General features: G+C 38.9%; 1 protein-coding gene across 1 annotated transcript; it reads left to right on the top strand.

Moving 5' to 3' along the window:
* Nucleotides 1–21,665, top strand: LOC121374569. The gene is given in 8 exon segments (XM_041501674.1): nucleotides 1–38; nucleotides 2,410–2,519; nucleotides 7,231–7,419; nucleotides 14,549–16,317; nucleotides 17,242–17,350; nucleotides 17,596–17,786; nucleotides 17,789–17,837; nucleotides 18,585–21,665. Coding segments are annotated over 6 exon segments (2,577 nt in total). The 5' UTR covers nucleotides 1–38; nucleotides 2,410–2,519; nucleotides 7,231–7,283; the 3' UTR covers nucleotides 18,908–21,665.
* The last annotated feature ends 2,037 nt before the right edge of the window (nucleotides 21,666–23,702 follow it).

Here is a 23,702-nt window from a genome sequence, read left to right as displayed (position 1 = left end):
CTAACGGTAATACCTCTCCTAACGGTAATTAAACGTCGGTGAGTAATTTATTGTAGTTGTTAACAATGTGGTTCTGACTTGTTTCTTTTCGTTTTTTAGGTAATTATTTTAACTAGTGGATGAATGTCAGTATGCATTAAAACAATCCACGTTAGTAGTCATTGTAAATATTTCAGTTCAAATGTGTCTAGCGAAGCTAAGGCTTGAAGCTATGTTCACTGACGACAGTCACTTTTAATGTACCCTTGTTTTGGCTTTGTACACAATAAATATAGCATATCTAACTAATTTTTTCATATGATATATTTGACTAATGGTACTTTTTATCTTTTTCATCATTTGAAACTTAAACTTAATATTGGGTCTGTAAACTTCGTTGTGTACTCTCTGTACTATTTTGACAGGGGTCAAGGTAAGTAGGCTATACCAGTCATATTTTAATGTGTACAGCATTGTGATAATATAGATACTTTTTGAATTTGAATGACGTCAGTATTCCAGTCATCACCTTGCATCGCCTTACAATAACAATACACAATAACAATACACTGAGTGCGTTATGTTTCCGTTTTAAGAACGCTGGAAAAATAGGCCTAATTTACGGAAGCGTATTAGTGCCATCACACACAATAAAATAATTCTGTTTTCCAACATTTAAAATAGGAAAAATCCAACTTTAATGTTGGAAAAATCAAGTTTAATGTTGGAAAAATTTGAACTACTAATGCAACTGACTATGTTCGAAGAAAATCTAGTGGAATTATCATAAAATATGTTATGTTTATTGTGTACGAAACCAAAACAAGGGTGCAAAAAGTAACGGTTGTCGACCTCAGGTTGTCTAGCGATCCTACTTTTCCTACTTTTTGGTCTTTGTCCTATTTTTCCTACTTTTTCTTCAAAATACCTACTTTTTCGTACTTTTTTTTTTCAAATTGCTGTTAAAGTGTGCATATTCCTTGTGCTATTATAAAAGTCGACAGTTAGGGAATTAAAATATATATATATATATATATATATATATATATATATATATATATATATATATATATATATATATATATATATATATATATTGGCAGCAAGATGTAGGCCCTATCTTACAATTTGTGGCACAATATAATCTCAACCTATTAAAATTACACCCTGAAAGCTAATCATTTTTTCAATGATTAACAGGATTATAATATACATGTACAATGCGTATGTATTACTTCAGAATCTATAATATACTATGGAAAACTTAAATTTATAATGTTAATCTGATTTACGATAAAGGTTTGCTATTTTAATAACATACTATTACAACATCCAGCATTTCATGAACACTTGCGATAATTTTCAATCCATTGAAAATCCTTTCAAATGTTTGAATTCTTTATATAGTTTATAAAGAAACAGTGATTAGCATAGTGTACAGTAATTTGAATTTAACCGGTACACAAGATTCATATTATTTTGGATAGAAGACAAAATACATTTACCAACCGAGCACTACATAAAAAAAATTTAAAGTGTTTTCTCAATAATAGCACTTTTTGGATTTAACACATTCGTTTTCCCAATATGATCATGAATAATGTCGCTACGTACTGTTTCAGTCCTACTTTTGTCCTACTTTTTCCTTCTGTGTACCTACTTTTGTCCTACTTTTTCTATATTTTCATTCCTACTTTTTTCATAAGGGTGTGTTGAACAGTCTGCGACCTTAGTGGAAAAAAAAGAGTATAGCTCAGTGGTTAGAGTATCCTCCTGGTAGGCTAAAAAGTCGTAGTATCGATCTCGTAGGGGACAGACAAGGAGCATTCCTTTAAACGACCACTGGTGTCGTGGTTAAGCCATCGGATATCGGACATAAGACTGGTAGGTTCTGGGTTCGTAGCCCGCTTTCGGATCCCACCCAGAGCAAGCTTTAATGATTTAGTGGGTAGACATGTAGGTGTAAGACCACTACGCCGACTTCTCTCTCACTAACCACACATATATAGGATAACCCACAGTCCTGGACTGACAATCCAGGTAGCCGAGGTGTGTGCCTAGGACAGCGTGCTTGAAACACTAAAATAAGTTGAAATGATTGGATGAATGAACACTTTATAGCAGCATTTTGTTATAAGTGATTATCAGACATGTACATGGTTGTACTGGCATATTAATTAAAAAAAATTAAAAATTGTATTTTATTCTGACATTACATCACATAATTAACTGTACATATTACATTCAACGGCGTACGAGGGTGCCTGGGGGTGGAACTGGGAACTGAAATTGTTTAGGGCAAAAAGTGAATTTTATTTTAATACTAATAATTCTTTTATACTAGTGTGTGTATATATATATATATATATATATATATATATACTGGATGTAATGTAAGTGGTTGACTTGTACTTTTTAATATTTTGTTAGGCTATTTATTCCACGTATCGTGCTTATGCAGTAATCGGAGCACCCTCAACATATTCAGGACGTTCAATAACGAAAGGAAGTGAATATAAAGATTCCTTGCTGCTCTTTCGGTAGGAATAGTCTGTGTGGCGGTTGCGCCCTTCCTGCCCCCCCCCCCCCTCTCTCTCTCTCTCCCTCCCTCCGCCTCTCTCTCTCTCTCTCTCTCTAATATCTCTCTCTAATATCTCTCTCTCTACTCTCTCTCCCTCTACTCTCTCTCCCTCTACTCTCTCTCCCCTGCTCTCTCTCTCTAGTCTGTGTGGCGGTTGCGCCCTTCCTGCCCCCCCCTCTCTCTCCCTCCCCCCATCTCTCTCCCTCCCCCGTCTCTCTCTCCTCCTCCCTCCCCTCCTCTCTCTCTCCCTCCCTCCGCCTCTCTCCCTCCCTCCGCCTCCGTCTCTCTCTCTCTCTCTCTCTCTCTCTCTCTCTCTCTCTCTCTCTCTCTCTCTCTCTCTCTCTCTCTCTCTCTCTCTCTCTCTCTCTCTCTCTCTCTCTCTCTCTCTCTCTCTCTCTGTGTCTGTGTCTGTGTCTGTCCGTCTCTGATATTTTTCGCCAGTGCACCACGACTGGTATATCAAAGGGTGTAGGATGTACTATACTGTCTATGGGGCGATGCATATAAAATATCCCTTGCTACTAATGGAAAAATGTAGGGAGTCTCTAAGACTATGTCAAAATTACCAAATGTTTCACATCGAATAGCCGATGATTAACAATGTGCTCCAGTGGTGTCGTTAAACAAAACAAAAAGTATGTTTCTCTGGCTCCATAGATCACATGTTGATCACTGTAGTTAAAAATACCCCGAGATACCGGTATCATTAAATAATCCTTTCGTTTCATTTCAGTGCCAAAATGTATACATGTAGTTTACCCTAACGTTACACTGAATAATAGTCACCTTGCTGAAATATACCAGCAACATCAATGCATGCTATTTTCCGGTTACATTCGCGATTAATCAATCAACCGCTTCCGTTGTTTCTTTCACACTGACAACATCTTAGAAACCGGCTTCCCACAAGGGTAGATTGTGTCTCCATCATATATACTTATATTTTGTAAGTTGCAGTTACTTTATCTTCCATTTTGTTGTGGTAGTTCTAAAAATTATTACAGGGTGGTGGTGGTGGTGGAGGATATAGAAAGAGAGTTGAATGTTGAGAAGAGTGTGGAATGTAATATCCACCTACAATACACCTTTTTTTAATGCAGGGCGGGATGTAGCCCAGTGGTAAAAATGCAGCGGGTTTCCTTTATACGTCAAAATTAACAAATGTTCGACATCCAATAGCCGATGATTAATAAATCAATGTGCTGTAGTGGTGTCGTTAAACAAAACAAACTTTAAGTTTGAATGCAAGCACCCTTTAAAATACACGAACACAAAATGATAACAATTTTAAAAATAAACAAATAAACAAACAAACAAAAAACATCAACACAACGATGCCAGCGTTTCTGCCAGAAAGAAATTTTTGGGTACGGCGCTATGGAATTGAATGCATGTACAGTCAACAAGGGGGCCTCCCCCAGAAAGAAAATGGGGTTATGTTTAGGGTTAGGGTTAAGGAAATCATACAGTAATGATAAAAGTAATTAATTTTGTCAAAAGGTTAACTTATAAAAAATAAATCTGCCAAAAAAATTGTGTATGGTACCATACCCGTTTTACCCTCTGGCTGAAACCCTACCAAAAAAAAAAAGAAAACAAAAGTGATATCAAAACAAATAATGTGTTGAGGCATGTTACGTAAAGTCAAATCAAAAACAAGTAATTCGTTAAGAAATTATGTAAACAAACTCACTGTGAAAAAAGTTGTTAGTTATTTACCTTCAACCTCGACTGCGCACGCCTCCCTCCCCTCCTCCGAACTTTCGACTATTTTCATTTTTGGACCAGCCCACAATATGAAAGCTTAGATTCCATTTTGTGATTTCAACACAAGCTGACAGAACCAAAATTACAACGTTATGTTTCAAATCTAATCAATACGTTATATCAATGTTAAAAACCGATCGGCTGTTGAGCGCATGATGCACGCGCACATGCACGCGTTTTCGCGCGCAATATTAGTGAGACCCGTTCACATTACCCAGTATGATCCATCATACTTTACTTCAGTAAATTTAAGTTTTTTGTCAATTTGGTTCTTGTGTCGATTTCTTCTTTTTGTTTTCAAACTTGGTCAATAGATTCTGTATGTTGTAGCTAATATATTTCTAACGATAATAGAGAAACAAGACACAGTAAGCTTGAGGAGGGAGGCGTCATTTTAATAATAAAGATTTAAAGTTAAAACGAATAAAAGAGTATTGTTTAATCAAGGACTGGAATAATAATACTCTTGTTCTATGTTATTCTTGTCTTATTAGCAATGAGGAAACATTTATAAGCATTTTGACCATAGACAGAACAGCGCATACCACAACCTTTGAGATTCTTTATTATTAATATATTTATTTGTTTTTAAATTGTGAGTCAACGGGAACGAAAAATAACACAAGGTATTAACCGAGGCGGGTGATTGTATGTATTTTGGGTTTGGGATGAAGTCGATAAGAAAGTATTGTACAGGGGAATGAGAGGCGGGTGATTGTATGTATTTGGGGTTTGGGATGAAGTCGATAAGAAAGTATTGTACAGGGGAATGAGAGGCGGGTGACTGTATGTATTTGGGGTTTGGGATGAGGTCGATAAGAAAGTATTGTACAGGGGAATGAGAGGCGGGTGATTGTATGTATTTGGGGTTTGGGATGTAGTCGATAAGAAAGTATTATACAGGGGAATGAGAGGCGGGTGACTGTACGTTTTGGGTTTGGGATGAGGTCAATAAGAAAGTATTGTACAGGGGAATGAGAGGCGGGTGACTGTACATTTTGGGTTTGGGATGAGGTCAATAATAAAGAATTGTACAAGGGAATGAGAGGCGGGTGACTGTATGGTTTGGGTTTGGGATGAGGTCAATAAGAAAGTATTGTGCAGGGGATTGAGAGGCGGGTGACTGTATGTTTTGGGTTTGGGATAAGGTCAATAAGAAAGTATTGTGCAGGGGAATGAGAGGCCGGTGACTGTATGGGATGAGGTCAATACGAAAATACTGTACTGGGGAATGATAGGCGGGTGTCTGTGTTTGTGATTTGAGATGAGTTAATAAGAAAGTACTGTAAAGGGGGATGAGAGGCCGGTGACTGTATGGGATGAGGTCAATATGAAAATACTGTATAGGGGAATGAGAGGCGGGTGGCTGTGTTTGTGGTTTGGGATGAGGTCAGTAATACAGTACTGCTCAGGGGGAATGAGAGGCGGGTGACATGTTTGGATGAGGTCAATAAGAAGGTACATACAGGGGAATGAGAGGCGAGTGACTTTATGTTTGGAATAAGGTCAATATGAAATTACTGTACAGGGGAACGAGAGATGGGTGATTGTACAGTGGAAAGAAAAATGAACGGATTCTTTGTTCATGGAACCTCAGGGTATTTTCACTGAATACATGTACGAAGGAAAGAAAAGCGTTCGTTTAAAAACAACTCTCAGGACATTTCAAACTATGGCTAAATTTCATGTCTGACAGTTGAATGATATTGAACAGATAGATAGATGAACGAGTGAATGAATAAATAACTGAATGAATGAATGAATAGACTAATCGTCAGCTAAATTACCTGTGTGCGGAACGGAACCAGTTGTAGTTCCATTGAACGCAGTACTAACAGTAAAGTTGTGTTTTTTTCAAACATTAAGATATGGAACATCAAACATGGAACTACCATTAACTTGAAACATCAGTGAAGTGTAATGTATATAATCGTATTTATAACGTTCATCTTTTTTTTCTTTCTTTTGTTTATCTGATTATATGTGTAAACAATAATTTCATAATAAAATCTTAATATCATTCATTGAATCTTACCGTACTGTTCAGCCGTGAATGCGATTTTAGCTTAAAAATGCAAATCTCTAGCAGATAATTTCAGTATTGGTTACATTGTAAATTAAATGTTTTTGTTATAAGAAGATACATGAACCATTTTGGTATTATGTTTTATTGTCATGACCACGTTTCCAATAAACTTTATGGAATGAAACTGAATGGTAAATTTTTAAAAATTAAAATGATAACAATATTTTTAAAGATGTAGCAACATTTATAGGCTCAACATTCTCGGTAAATTCGGCAGACATTCCTTGCTGCCATGTTCGACCATGTTTGAAATGTAATCCTATCGCTACGTTATCTCCTGACACTTGGGAAAACAAGCAAAGATGGCTAGATTGCATAATAACCCATTCTGGCCAGGACGAATTAACAAAATGGCACGACTAAAACAATAGCAAAAATTTCTAATACTTTCGTCCGTCTTAGCAAACAAAAGAACCCTCCCACCCCACCCCACCCTCTCCACTTCCCCTAAAAAAAATTGAATCAAAATTTACATTCGCTATTTACACATGGAAATTCAACCAAGCGGAACAAAGAACAAACATTCTGTAACACGGTCTATAAAGTTTTATTATCTTCTCTCTAAGTCCACAAGGAAAGGTCAGGCTACCCGACGAATTGTTATCATCCTCCAACACTGTCTCAACGGTTTTCTCGCGAGTCCCACTGAATTACCGCTATGGCCCAGAGTTCATTTGCATATCAATTAGTCGGAATAATTTGTGTGGCCAGCCCGGCTGCACGCGCTACGCTTTGTTCCCAACCAAGAGAAAGGGCGCTTATTACAAAATGTTCGTCGAAGCCGGCTGGTGATTCAGTTCAAGTTTACGTTTGACAGGGCAGAGCTGTCACTGTGGCAGAGACAGACAGACACACGGACAGATATACATCATGCCTCGGTCTTTCCTAATACGTCGATGTGAGGCCAAGAAAAGAGGACTGGATTCAACGGACGTCACTGATATAAACAAGAATACAGGAGCAGACGATATCTTGGTAGAAGAAGATGATGGGGAATCTTTCACAGGTCAGTGATTTCACGTTATTTTTGTCTGTTGTGGTTTAGTATCTTGTTACAAGCCTTGACAGGGGTTTTTCTTATTCATTCCAGTGCAGTAACGTACAACTAGTAATACACACATAGATAACTTGTATACAACTTTTATTGTAGACATCGCTTATCGACATTTTTCGTCTTGTTTATAATGTAATATTTGTTATTATTTTAAAAGGGTTGTCTTTATGCAGTGCGGGATTTATAAGGGGGCAAAGGGGGAAATTGTCCAGAGGGGCCCCCCAAAAACTAAGGACATCCTTTATTTAAAAAAATTAATAATTATAAAATTAGGTGGGTTTTTTAGTTGTCATGTAATTTAATTTCTGGGGCCTCCGAACCTGAAGTTCCCCCCCCCCCCCCACCCCACCCCTCCCCCGGTCTAAATCCGGCCCTGTGTTTATGTTCGTCTGTTTTTACTATTAATGTTTTGTAACATCTGTCAGTAATATGCCGATATAGTGACGATATACATAGCTTCGTCATCACTGTCATCACATTTGAATATAATTGTATACCAACATAGAATGTTCATAAGTTAACGTATAGGGTAAACTATAATTCTTAATAGAAAAAAAATGCAAACCGGATCATTTATAACTTCCATTAAAAAAAATCTTTAAAATATTTTGTAACAAACAGTTAAGAATGTTAAAAATAAACACCAATCAGGCTTTCTGCCAGAAAATCATTTGATAGTAAATAATAAAAACAGACGATAAGTGCCCCATCTAAGTGATTATGGGTTTAAAATCTTTGAAATTCAACACTGCATTTCATTTTGACGCAGTAATTCTTTAAACTATAATATTTTAAATTGAAAAAAATATATATTAATTTATGATTAATTTCTAAGATTTTAGGATACGTAATTTTACCCTTCGTATCCTCTCACAGAAACCCTGTCAGTATGTGGTATTTTATTTAGACAGTTTACGTTTGACATTTATTTTGCTATTGTTTCTTGGTTTGTAGAACTATCAGTAATATTATTTGGTTTTGTACAAACAATTTTATTAATATTATTTAAAAAAAAAAAAAACCAAGAAACAAGAACAAGTAGATTTAACTTATTGTATAAAGAATATTAATGACTAAAATGACATTAAACACTTCATTTTCACTCCAAATTCTACACGTGTGCAGGAAACACGACAGACGTTCGTTTTATCGGTTCGTAACCCGCGCCAAACATCTTGGTAGGCCGGTTTGTGAAGGGCAGGGCACTTTGATCTCCCAGTCTAAAAATCGATTAAACGTTGCGGCTTCTCCCAATCACTCTGCACACACCTGTCGTGCGCCGATTTGAAATTTCCAAGGCCCAGAGCAAGTCATGTTCTTTGTTTACTGCCGAGTTCTTGGTGGTGGTGGTAGTAGTATACACATCTGTCGTAGTAAACCGGAGTTAATCTGGGGGTTAGGTGTACCACGGTGACCTGTCATAAACCGGCCAGTTGATTGTCAGCTGTGCTGCTCTGCTCCATAGCACTCCCATGGTTCACAAATCACGCCATCAAGATCGTGCCTGACCATGTAAACTGAGTGGACTTGATCTAATAAGGGTCGTGGTATGTGTTGTCATGTCTGACCATGATGGAAAGTGTTACACCTAGACATGCTGCTAATCGGTACAGTCGGCAAATCGACATTGACGACATAGTGGTCTGGTCATCGGGTTGGTGGGTACTGGGTTCATTTCCCGGTACCGGGTCGAACACATCAAAAAAAACCAACAACCTCCCCACAAATAATTAAGGTTATCGTATTTCCAACTGTATGTCGACTAACATCCAAAATATTTCACATACTCATGCCAGTGGCCAAACATCCCCAAAACGTTAGTACCATAAATTGAACAAGAATGGACATATATCGCATTGCAGTTGAAATAGGAGACACATCAATTTGCAAGGCGATCAATTTGCCGTTCACCTTAAACTTTCGAGGCAAGTGTGGAGCTCAATACACACACACACGTAGCTCAATACACACATACACACGCACACGCACACGCACACGCACACGCACACACACGCACACACACACACACACACACACACACACACACTTAGCTTTAGACACAGAGAGAGGCGCGCGCGCGCACACACACACACCCCAAAACAATCACTCACACTATAACAACCTGTTTCATGTGGTGTGTAGATTTTAATCCAACAGAACCAGCAGGCATACAAAATAATATGACCCTCAGTAAGTCTATATATTCTCCATTCCCAACCACCTACCCACTATATGATCAAAAATCAATGGCGTTTCGTAATTTCAGGATTTGTTAATTGATACAGCTATGTAATTATGTTTTTCAAAAGTCGTGTTTCAACAATAAATATAAATTATTTTACAGAATTTGTTATTCTCAGAATGCAAACTAACAATCAACATGTATTACCTATTTAAATAGGAATATGTTAAATGTTTCATTTCTGCTTATTTAGTTCCTGTTAATGTTATTTCTCTAATTGGTCCATTTAATATGAACTTGATTTTTATTCAGTTTGTTTTTATATTAAAGACAATTCCATTATTTAAATTATTGTAAGAGTGGCTTGTCTGGGGTCGGTAATAAATTTTACTCTTTATGGATTATATGCATGTTAACACAGTGATATTTTGAGTCATGATGTGACCGACTTATGTTGTTACCGTGCATAGGACGTACATAAAATAAATTATAATCTCAAATAGATTAAATACAAAAGTCACAAAATTCTAATGATTCTAATTCATACAAAAAGTAGTGTATCTTGTACGTATCGCTTATTTGTTTCGAATTGAGCGTTCAAATTAAAAGTTTGTGTTGTGGGATTGAGGAAGCCATGACACGTGGAAGATCGTTGAACAAAAGACCATGCGCACCTGCCGCTTTTCAAATCTCCCGCTGCAGCGTTTAATGACAGTTGCCGTAGTTACTGACATGCCGGACGATTTGCCGTTACTCTCGCCCAATGAAGGGCCGATCACCCAGCCACGTTATGTTCTGACTCCGTCAATGAAGCAGATTTTCTCTTTGTGTGAAAAGCTGACCAGCAGAGTAATGCGGTTGCGTAACCCGACAGATTCAAATTTTCATTTGTGTGAATTGTCGTCTGCTGTTTTATCTTTCTCTCGTGGTTATCTGGTTTGTCTATCTGACGTTCAACAGCTACGAAACCGAAGTGTGACTACCCCTTATTTGAAACTAATTTATTAATAAAATTAACTTTAGTTTTTATTTTTTTATTTTTATTAATTTACTTTTTTGTTCTGATCTTACGGCGCGCTTTCCGTTATTAACACTATTTGCACGACCAGTGGGACCAATGGGTATTGGGGTATTGTCCCTCTGGCTACGCTAGTCGATCACTGTCGATGGACACGTTCGGCTATTTCTTGTTGCAGTCAATACTCCACAACTGATATAACAAAGGTTTATAGCCTACTACCCTGTGTGTGTGTGTTGCGGCATATAAAAAGAAGTGCTTATTGCGTGGCGGCAACGGGTTTTCCTCGCATTATCTGCGTGGTCCTTAAGTAGATGTCCAATACCACAGGGGCGTAGCGTGATCTGGACCGGGGGGGGGGGGGGGGGGGGGGGGGGTCGAATATGAACCAAGTGGACCTTTTTCTATTTTGTTTTTGCACCACCCGAAACTCCATATTTATAAACCTGTATGTTTTAGTACTGAAAGCGGACCATTTGCTTCAGCGGTGTGTGTGTGTGTGTTCGTCCCCCCCCCCCCCCCCCCCCCCCCCCCCCAGCCTACGCCCCTGTACCATATAACCATAATTAAATCTTTTGGTTGTGTCCTTAAATGAAACATTCCTTCCTTCCATCTTTCAATTATAATGACCTTTCTAATTCAGATTTAAGCGGTAGGCCTACTATTACTCAAAATACTTTTAAATATGACTTTATCATAATAAAAATTGCGCGGTCTATGATTTCGCAACATTTAATATTTTATTTATACATTATGTCATTTCAACAATGTTTTATTTTTGACATGCTTCATGCATATTCATTCGTGTCATACTGACTATGATACGCCGCGGGTTTGGTCTGATGGCAATTTGTATCAATAACGAATTGGTCGATAATTACTGTAACACCGGCGGTGTCCTACTGTTTTCACCACCAGTAATTGATCCGTGACACTGGTATGTTTTCCTTACAGCCGCTGATTACTGCCACACTTGGTCTAATGGAATTATGCAAATATTTATTGACTAGGCGATTCGTGTTTGTTTTATAATTAAAGAAGAAAACTGGTTGTAAGAATCGGATCATTTTTGTTTACGATAGACGTCGTTACATGTAATTTCGTGTTAGGCATTTTATGCCAACTTGTTGACCTAATTATTACAACTTGTTTACGTATCCACACCCCCTACCGTCATCACACCATCTGTCTATTGGACGTTGTAATAGCTTAATTATCTACTATGGCAATTATTTTTCATAACCCAACACTCACTTTACTTTGGTTGGTTAAAAACAAAGTAAGTTAAAAACAATCTTCACACATGCTATCCTGTGCGCACATCTTAGCTAGGATGTTGGATTCTGTTTTTATTTTGTTGATGTTTTAAAAAAATAAAATAAAAACAAAACAAAACAAAAAAACAATAAACAAACAGAACAAAACAATTTTTTTTTAGAAAAACCACCACCAAAAAAAAAATTAATAATGATATTTTTATTTTTTTATTATTATAATTTTTTTAAAAAGGTGTGGGGTTTTTGTTGTTTAGTTTAACAACACCACTGGATCACATTGATTAGTTAATCATTGGCTATTGGGTGTCAAACATTTGGTAATTCTGAGTTGTAGTCATAAGAGGAAACCTGCTATATTTTTCCTAATGCAGCAAGGGATCTTTTTATGTGCACTTTCCCACAGACAGGAAAGCACACACCACGGCCTTTGTCCAGTTGTGGTGCATTGGTTGGAACAAGAAAACCCCAATCAGCTGAATGGATCCACCGAGCTGGTTCGATCCTGCGAAGCAAGCATTTCAAGCGAACACTCGACCAACTGAGCTAAATCCCGCTCCAAACCACAAACCCCCCCCCCCAAAAAAAAAAAAAAAACGCACACAAAAAACAACAACAACAACAACAAAACCCTTAATTTCGAGTTTTTATTATATAGAGTATTAAAGATGCAAGTTCGTCTCCCCATCCTATACGTCGTTTACTAAACCAAAAGTTGGCAAACACAAATACATCAATTAGAATGTGTTCTTGCTGTAAACACGTCAATTTTTCACAAATGTTATATTTATGACGGGGACGAGTCATTCACCGAGACTCCTTAACATACATGTATTTTTATTTTACCAGTAACCACAGGATGTTCTTTTAAAAAACATCATTTCCATACAGGTGACTTTGGCAGTTCATCTGTTCTGCCCTACGGCGGAGACAGGCGCATGCCATATTTTACGCAACAACTGTTGATCGCATTTCCTGGATTAAGTCTCGTCTTAAAAAAAGGAAAAAAAGTTACCTAAGTCGCCACCTGTCTTGTTTTTCCCGCCATCGACTGTTTAATTATTTACTACGAAACTGAAGTGCGACAGCTGTGGTATAGATCTTTGACCCAGATAGTCCAATGAATGGGTAGATGGAAGGAAAAAGGCGGGAAATTTTACGTCACCGAATCCACACAAAAGCCGAACATCTTCACCACGGACGACAGATACCGTTTGCTATGGTTTAACCCAGGTAGTGTCACGTGCTATCCAGCAACCCGGCTCGCGCCAAAATAACGGCAAATCTCCTGTACAGTGAATGGATGGGTTATTCATAAGGATAATCTGATCGGCAGTCACGTGATGCGAATAACAGCTGTTCTTCAGTTGTCGTCGTTATGAATGGTTTAGTTTGTGAAGGCCGGCATGTCGTGGCTGATTTGGGGTGGACGGGGCCTGCCGTAAACACGAAAGTGAGCGTTTGAACTTGTTTGTGTAAAGAATTTCCGTCCCGAGGCACGCGCGGGGGTTTCAAGCATTCAACAAGTGGGGGCTTTGTCCGCAGTCGATGAACGGCATCCGATGCCCCATTCTTGTTGAAGTTTTTCCATTAAAAACCGCAACTTCATCGTTACATAGATTCTGATTTATAGTACATTCATGTCAGCGTGTTTTGACTTTTATTAATACTTAAAGGTTAATCGTGCAGAGAATATAAAGGCATATACTGTTACTTTGTACGTATTTATAGTATGTACAATGTGCTATTGACAGTGGGGACAGTTTTGTTGCCAACACACTGGATTTGTTGTTCCAGAAATGACGAAAAAGGAATGGGGTGAGAGAATGGGAGTCTTAAGTTTTAAAAGTTTACACCAACATCATGGTGTAGGCCTCGGCGGGGGGGGGGGGGGGGGGGGGGGGGGGGGGGGGTTTGTATATCGATCGGATGTTGATTATTAATTCATTTATGTACTTACTTTTACACCCAATAGCGGATGTGTACTTTTTGTTCTGGGGTGGCATTAATAATTCATCCCCACTCCAAATAATGAATTTCGAACCTTTACATCTGATTAATAATTTAGCTACCTACGTCACTGCCCCCCGCCCCCCCCCCCCCCCACCATCCCACACTCAACAGTAATAATAGGAGGCCCTCATACGAATGTTTGGTTAGATAGGCCACTGAAGGAAGTTTGGAAGAAGAGTCCGCAGAGTAATATGAAACAATTACGCATGCTATATACGCCGAGTAACACCTGTCGTAGCCCAAATCAGCGAAGTGTGTTTTTGTTAAAATAAGTAACATTTTTGAACATGTTAACCACTTCCAGAACATTTCAGGGAAAAACAGAAACCATGTAAAAAAGAATAATGGATAATAATATAAATATTGAAAGCAGCCACATGTCTTCAGATGTTGACGTAGTCCCTATTCCATACTAGGCGTGGGAAGACACCGACAAATTGGCGGGAATGCTATATTAATTCACCTTTCAGCTAGAGGAACTAAGAGGGGCAATGCATGATTAGGTGACCTAACTTTCAAACAGCTACGTACGTTTTCAGCGTAAAGACTTGAAGATAATCACATTTATTAATTTATTATCTCTTCTGTTTACAGGTGAGGAAGGGTACACTGCCGCCAAGAAACCGAAGCTTACAGATGAATGGACCAACGACCAAAGTGAAACTCGTCTCAAGATACACTCGCAATCAACGAGTAGCGATTCCAGTGGCTATGGCAGTCTAATCACGGACGAATCTTTGCAGGAGTCCACTTCCACCGCACGAAGTCCCCCTGTTTCAGCGGAGGAGTCCAGTATCAGCTCGCCTCATGATCCACATCGCTATATGCTAGACATGCCAAACACATTTGTTCCGTTTGCTCCACTAGTGTCAAATCGACTCGCAGAACACCACAGTATTCCCTTAGTGTTTAATTCTACACCTAAAATGAAAGACCCCAGTGCATTTTGTGATCAGAAATTGATTTCGCACATCGCCCGACCATGGGTGCATTCACCGATACCCGTTCGACTGATCAACCAGGCTCGTGTGGCCTGCTTTACCCCACCTCCGTCGTCTTGTGGTAGTTCAGTGGCCATGGCAAATCTCTGGAAACCAGCAAGTGCTCCAACTAGTCCTGCAGCAGAAATGTTCACGTCGACGCCTGTGGCAACCTCTTTACACAGAAGCATGCAGCGGTCATCCGCACCAGCACCAGTGTCGCGAGACGACTACCAACAGTCCAGACCATCCGAGCACCCAATTCTTTTCGCCAGATCCAGTCCCGTCAACGAGCAGTTCTACCGAACACAAACATTACCAAATGACGTTGCTATCAAAGACCTTTCTATCAAAGACCTTTCTAAACCTGTTGTGCATACGTCTTTCGGAGTGGTTCGCAGTGGTCCCTATCTGTCGAGTCAGTTGCCGTTTGTCAGACCATTACCCGTCAGGAATCAACAACCTTCGCCCACTCCGGTGTCGAGTGTTCCATCGGTGGGTCGGCTGCCGCTGGTTGGCACTGACTATTCAGTCATACCTCCACGCTTCCCAAGCCCGTTTCCAAGAGTGGTTTCTCCGCTGAACATGTCTGTGGTCGAAACCAGCAGCAGTGCTACTCATACTCACCAAGTGCCAACTGTTGAATACGCAGAATTGAGAGAGAGGTCGGAGTCGAAGACGAGTTCTAAAAACATGCAACACGTACCCGTTAAAACGTCGAGCCAGCCAGTTGTTTGGAACGTCCAGAGTCCAGCTACGCGAAACTATTTGCCAATAAATTGTGTTTACAGACCAACCTTTCAGGTAAAGCCTGAAATGGTTGTAAAACGAGAACTACCCGTAGCTGTGACGTCTACAGACTTGGGCAGACGTGAAGCTAGCCAGCGGTTGGAGATTCAGGACAGACATGTAATGCGGATATCGCCACACATGAATAAGGAGAACACGTTCGAGGCGCAGCCTCCTTCGAACATCCCCCAGAACATGTCGGTGATTCCTTTCGAACCTCTGAGGTCAGTCTCATCGTATAACACGCCTCGACTTCCGCTAGCCGATATCAAGCCCAGTAACAATCCCAACAACAATCCAAACCACAATGTCGGCAGACCAAGTCATGTGAGGACCCAGCCATTTCGGGCAGACGGCCAGTCTAGGAAATATCTAGTGTCTCAGAAACGATTTGGTGATGTGCTTGGTCCAGCTGAACCCTCCGGTCTCGGACACGGAGAAAGAAGCAGAGGGCCCTCGGGCATTTCGTGGAGAGAGCATGAGAAGACGTGGGAAGAAGATCAATGTCCGGTATCCAAAGAAAATTCTGCCTTGTCCCCGTTTGAAGAGGACAGCACAGTTAAATCGGAGCCAACACTATTGAATTTGTTGAATGTAAGTACGCCCCCCCCCCCCCCAACCCCCACCCCCCAAAAAAAATAATTACAATAATAAAATGTATATATATAAGGAACAAATAGACCCCCCCCCCCCACACACACACACACACACACTCCACCTCACCCCACTCAACCTCACCCCACTCCACCTCCCCTAATTTACAACACAAACAAAAGAAAAGAATAAACAAATACCTATTTATTTGGTTAAATGCGGTTGGGATTTCACATTCATTACACCACGTGTTAAACGGTCCATCATTTATAATAAACTTGATTTGTGTTGTGTCATGGCACACTGGATAAAGTCGCCCGTTTCATGTTTTTAAATAACAACAAAGGTGACGCCTACAGCAGCTGTATGTACCGTTTGTCTCATCACGTCATGACATGTATTGTTGCCTTCCGTGCTGGGTTGTCGTCTTCTTCTTTCTTTCTTTCTTGGTCTAGAACGCGCATAGCAATTACCTGACACGTGATACCTAGCATTCGTTGAGTAATAATGGAGTGTCATTAAATACTTCCATTCCTCAACATACCGGTAATATTAAGGCTCACTGCGACAGTATTTGGTTATCCTCAGCCGATTTTTTTTTTTTTTTTAAACTGGGGTAGGTGGGTGGGTTATTACATTATTATTATTTAGTTTCTTGGTATTGATAAAAAATTTAATTCGTCTTACACAAACAAACAATAATTACCTGACCACAAATAGGCAGCATCGCCCCCACCCCCCTCCCCCGTCCCCGTACCACGCCTAATATTTATGACCATCCGTCTACATGTGTGTGAGTCTAAAGAAGTAAACCATATGGCTTTGTTAAGAGATTATTAAACATTAATTCACTTTTGTCTATTGTTTTGATGATTGCATGTACCCAATTGCATATTTCACCCCTTAAATATCTCTTTATTTTAGCAATACACTACTAACGCCGGGGAGTTGGAAATGATAAACGGTGGTTACGGCATCAAGAACCCCAAATTCACAGAGAGGGACAGTAGAGACAGCTGCATCAAAGACAAAGGTAAACCATCATTATTAACACAAATGTATCAAGACAAAGGCCTCATATGAAAGTTCTTTAAAATATATTATTATGGTATACGTAGAGAGAAGGGGCGGTGTTAGCCTATCGTTGTTTTAATACATAGCATGACAACATCCTGCTCAGATGAATTTTCACATAACATTAGTCTTTTTTTGACTGTTTGTAAGTGCAAATAAATTGTTTATACCTTTTATATATTTTCTGAAAATTGTTTCTTGTAGTTACGGTGACCGAAAGGTTTCATCTTTCGGGAAAATACATGTGCAACGTCTGCCAGAAGGAGTTTGGTTTGCAGAAGACTGTCTCTTTTGAAGGTGCAAATAGTTTCATTTTTAAACTGACACATAAAGAAGCCACAGTGCAACGACGTCAGAAGAGGTACCTCTGCTCATTCTGTGTTAAACCGACACATAAAGATTCAACGATACCTTTGACTTAAAGCGCCATACTCGAATACACACAGGTACATTTTACACACATTATGTATGATTGAAATTGTAAAAGACAACACTGTCAGACTAACTAGTGAGGTTTAGGTTTGTGGACAATCGTAAGAAAAGTCGGTACATCCCATGATTCAGACGAACCATACTTTTCAGCCAGGTCAGTTTTGTAGGAATATACTTTTTCGGATACATGACTACACCAAAAAGTAACACTGGTGTACATCTGGAGTTCACCACCTTTTGAACATCACCCTTGAAAAAATATAACCGATACTGCCGATAAGATATATTTTGGGTTACCGGATTTACACTACTACATGTAGATATTGCTGCTAAAACAGTTGAATTCAAATCCCAATACTGATAACTTTATATGCTAAATAAAGATATACTGGTGTATTGTTATATCCTTTTGAAAGGTGGGATCATCATCTGTAAGGGGCGGGACTTAGTCCGGTGGTAAAGCCTGATGCGCGGTCTGTCTGGGATCGATCCCTGTCGGTGGGCCCATTGGGGTATTGCTATTTCTCGTTCCAGCCAGTGCACCTCGACGGTATATCAAAGGCCGTAGTATGTCCTATCCTGTCTGTAGGAAGGTGTCTTATAAGATACTCCTTGTTACTAATGGGAAAATGTAGCGGGTTTCCTCTCTAAGACTATAGGTCAAAATTATCAAATGTTTAACATTCAATAGCCAATGATTAATAAACAGTGTGCTCTAGTGGTGTCGTTACCACAATAAACTTTTTATTAAATCATTTCAGGAGTCAAGCCCTACAAGTGTCAACTATGTAGCAAAGCTTTCACCCAGCGCTGTTCGTTGGAGTCGCACGCCAAGAAGGTGCACGGATCGAACTTCCGGTTTGCCTACAAGGAGCGCCGCGACAAGATGTACGTGTGCGAGGACTGCGGGGAGACAACTCGTGATCCGGAAGCTCACTTCTTCCATCTGAAAGACAAACACCCGAACTGTCCCGCACTGACCAAGTTCCACGACAAACGTCAGTTCAAATTCGACAAGGATCTGCCTCTTGCTGCATTAAGACCTAAACACGAGAATTCCATGGCAGAAAACTTTGTGCGATGAAGAGCGAAGTCCATATATATCCCGGTCACCTCCAATTGGACATACGTTTTAGTCTGTCTACATTCATATATGTATTAGCTCTTTGACTTTCATATGTTTTTTTCTCTGTAAGTGAAATAGCCATAGCAGCATAATGACTGAATTCATTCCTAACTCGATCCTCACTCAAGAACTGTTCCCAACTCCTTTTCTTTATTTCTCCTTCTGATAAAGTTTTCGAGTTGCTCCCTTTAATGAAGTTGTTTGAAGCTTTAAAAATGAGAACAGGGCCCGTGCTTATAAAACTTAGTCTAGACTGGAATAAAGTCCAGACTTTAACGTAATGCTATTTGAATGGCGTTGCTATGACGTTAAAGTCTAGACTTAAGGTTTATACGCACGTGGCCTGGTGTATACAAACAAATTCGTTTGATGTTGATTTACCGGTGTTGATTATTTAATTTAGACGGTTCGTATGCATAATAATGCTTTGTGTTGATATTCTAGTCAGTAATTGTTGTTGAGTTATTGTGTGCCGTTCGTTATTTAAGAATGTTGTTTTGTATGAGTAAGATATTGAATTCAGATCATCCTTAGCTACAAGGAAAAAATCAGAATTTAGTCATGTTTTACATATTTATTTATACCCCGCACCCCGTTTTCATCCTCCCATAATTCACTTGATTTGTATTGTTATGTTAACGTTCATGTTATATTTGATATAACTCTTTCCTGTTTCTCTGGATTACCTATTCCATCTTTTTTTTTCAATCTAGTGTTTAAATGTATAAGTAAAACTACCATTTTCGCTCCATCTATTTCCATTTCTTCAATTTTGATGCCTTCTTTAAAAGTTAAATCTCCTTTTACTTAAAATTTCATTTCTCTTTTTTCAGATAACAGTAAATATTCAAAAGACAAATTAATTTTATTACTAAACTTTCAATTACTGGATTCACGTTTATATTTCTACAAAGCACAGGCCCGTAGGAACGGAGATGGGGGGGATGCTTTGCCGCCCCACTTTAAAACATTTGTACGTTTCTTTGTTCTACTCCATACAGAAATAAAACTATGGTTCTTGCCCACCACTACAGATTGTGCCCCATACTCCAGATATCGTTCCTACGGGCTTGATGCAGCCTGTTAGTCCATACAAGTTTTACAGTGAAACTACCCAGCATATACATTAATCGTATAAGCAGTATTGCCCATCTACAGGTGTATTATAATCTTTATTTACCTCCACTGTCTCATTCCCGTGAGAATTGTTTTCTCTTTCATCTCCAAACTTTTGGACTGTATTCTTTATGAAATGGCCGTATGAATGTTTTGTTTTGTATAAATGGCAAAGTAGTGCTTCCTAAACGAGTAAATCTGAAACGTGCGCATGGATCCGTGAAACGTTGTTTTGTTGTTTACTTTATTCACCGTTTATTGTTTTGTGCTTCTAGCACTAGACATGTTAAATAATACTCAGCATAATTAATTAAGGGCCAGTAGATATTTCGGCATTTTTCTTCAAATATGTGTTGTTTTTTTTTGTTTGTTTTTTGTTTGTTTGTTTTGTTTGTTTGTTTGTTTTGTTTGGGGGTTTTTTGGGGGGGGGGGGGGGTAAATACAGATTCGTCAGTTGTAAGATGTCGATGTTGTGAAATGCTCTTAAACTAATGACTTAACAACCCAATTAAGAGAAAACAAAATGATCATCTTTACGATCCAATCATCTTTACGATCCAACGTGTAACGAATTGTAACTGATTACGCATTTCGGTAAATTCATAAATGTACAAAAAAACCACTACCGTGTGCAAGATACTTGCCGTGTATTAGTCATCGGTGATCAAAACTGATAAAATGATTTGAGACTTGACATAAAATTACCAAACGTCTACTGACCCCTAATTAATTTTGTTGAGTATATAATAGAATATTGTCTTTTCAAGTGTGATTAAAACACGTGAAACGTCATAGCAGTATTACAGCACATATGCATATACACATGGTCAGATACATGCACATATGTAGAAACTTGTACTCGCGCGAACGCACACACACACAACAGAAACGCATACGCATGCACGCACACGCCGCACACATGACGAATTACATTTATATAACAATTGTAAGATATTTATTATATTTCTACAGTACATAATAATATACGCAATTATGCACATCAGTCTCCAAACACGAATTGTTTCAGATTTAATAACATTTACATAGCAAATTAGCATAGAAATGTCTCTTTGGCTAGTGTGCAATACTGACAAATGTATTACATGCATTATTAAGTAGCTGTGTGTATAAATTAGTATTCGTTTACCTTGTTACGCAGGGTTTGTAGATTTATAATAGATACTAACCCTTAAAAAACAAGTATGAGTCAACTGAAAAGTATTTACAAATGCAAAAGAGCATTGTAAATAATTATGAAAGGAAAACGTATTTGTGAATGATAATGCACACTAAGCATGGTAAGCATATAAAAATGGGCCAGAAAAACCAAGGGCAAATTGTGTATTTTGTTTGTATCATTTAAAAGGGCAATATTTTTAATGGCAATTTCTGTTTTGACTTAGCCTTTAATAGTCACAATGTGTACTGCTTGATTTGTGTTTGTTTTGTCTTAATTTATAATATTATGATGGTGCTGTATCTCACTGTATTATTTCTGAGCATTCTGTGCAATACTATATTAATAACGCTGCTATAGTGTGTTTTCTTAACACTTAGAAACACTACACAACTGAATATATTAAAACAAGCCTAACAAATACAAGTCTAGTTTGTTTTTATTTTGAACGAACTATTTAAACAGTTATAAAACTTATAGCGTACATTACATGGTGGGGGGGGGGGGGGGGGGAGCGGCGAGATTTAGCTCAGTCAGTTGACTGCTCGCTTGAGGTGCTTACGCAGGCATCGAAATAAGCACTGTGGGTTTGGTAACCCATTTACAGGTTACCACAAAATATAGCCTAGTAACTTACAGGTTACCACAACTACATGAAAGTTAGAATTGAATTCCTGTTACTACTACTACTTTTAACGCTAAAACGCGGACGTTCTGAAATTGTATCGGTGCGTGCGAACATTGGGACGAGAAAACGAAACGCGGAAGTAAATTCATCTAGTGGGCGCTGCTTAAAAGCGGAATGACTATAATTGCTTGCAATTGCACAAGTGCGCGCGAACATCGATGCAATTCCTTACGAGAAAATTAAACGCGGAAGTCCGGAATGCATTGCCTGGTTTACGTTCAGAAACGAAATTTTAACTACCATTACGTTGAAAAAAATTTCGAGAACGATACACCGTTCTCGACTTTTCTTACATGTGGTAACATCCCGGTAACCGAACGACCGTTCTCGACTTATTTCGATGCCTGCTTACGTCGCAGGATCGAACCACCTCGGTGGATCCATTCAATTGATTGGATTTTTCTTGTTCCAACCAGTGCACTACAACTGGTCAAAGGCCGTGGTATATGTTTTCCTGTCTGTGGGAAAGTGCATATATAAAAGATCCCTTGTTGCATTAGGAAAAATGTAGCAGGTTTCCTCTGATGACTACATATATAAATGTCAGAATTACCAAATGTTTGACATCCAATAGTCGATGATTAATTAATCAATGTGATCTAGTGGTGTCGTTAAACAAAAACTGTTTAACATTACATGTAGGCATCGGAAGCGGGGGGGGGGGGGGGGGCGGGAGGGGGAATGGTCCCTCAGCTCTGAAGAGTATGCACCCTCCACCCGATTCTGCATTATTCAACGTCTATACGTGCATGCGAACAAAAAGTCTTCTAAACTTCTCAAATTTTATTTTCATTCAACAACCCTAATGCACGGCGTTTCTCCTTTCGACATTTCCTGTATACATTCCTGACAGCATCCCCCCTTTGACTTATTTTAGATATTTCACATGAACAAATGATTTTTTTTTTTTACGCGCTCAGCTGTGCCTGATTTAATCTGCGTGCAATGGTGAACAGTTAGATGGGCATTCCTTGGGGGCAGTGTAACCCCTAACGGCACCCTGGGTGTATAATAGCACACCTGTCAGCTGCCGATACACTTTGATCTCTCCGGAAGTGAAGCATCACCTTTTGTCTACTGTCAATTCACAGCTACTGGAACTACACACCGTTAACTATGATCACAAATTAGGCACGGAGACAGCCGACCTAACCACCGTTTGTCATGCTTGACAATAAGATGTTTTTGTGCCTCTTCATAAAAAGGACAAAACCAGATTTCTGTTGCCAGGGGACGAGGTTTTTGAAAAACATACAAAAGCAGGTCAAAGTCATGGCACTATAATTAGTGTCTGTCGTCTCCACAATAACATTTTAAAAGTCGGTTCATTATTCACAGGTCGTTTATTTCGTGAAGACTAAAGCAATTTAGCTCTTTGTTAAAAATAAGCTAACAGTAAAAGGCCGACCGTGGTCCGACATTGTCTGTATTTTTTTCTCTTTTTTTGTTTGTTAATTTTTAAATTTTTAAATAATATTTTTTTCATTAAAAATTATTTATTTATTTATTATGTTTCCCTCGAGAAACTTGAGTTATCCTCAAGACGAATTCTATTAAGAGAATATCACTGGGACACTCGAGCCTAGGAGAAGCCTATAGGATCGAATCTCCTTGGAGAACACACTTGGACATTTTCCATTCTAACCAGTGCTCCACTACAAGTATTTTTAAAAGACGTACAGTACAGGAAAATGTGCATGAAGCGGATTTCCTTTGTCAGAAGAAACAAATGTTTCACATCCAATAGCTGAATATTAATAAATCAATGTGCT

The sequence above is a fragment of the Gigantopelta aegis genome, chromosome 6, assembly GCF_016097555.1.
Source record: "Gigantopelta aegis isolate Gae_Host chromosome 6, Gae_host_genome, whole genome shotgun sequence".
Taxonomy (NCBI): Eukaryota; Metazoa; Mollusca; class Gastropoda; order Neomphalida; family Peltospiridae; genus Gigantopelta; species Gigantopelta aegis.
Note: the sequence above shows the minus strand (reverse complement) of the source record. Positions and strands in the feature narration are given on the sequence as shown.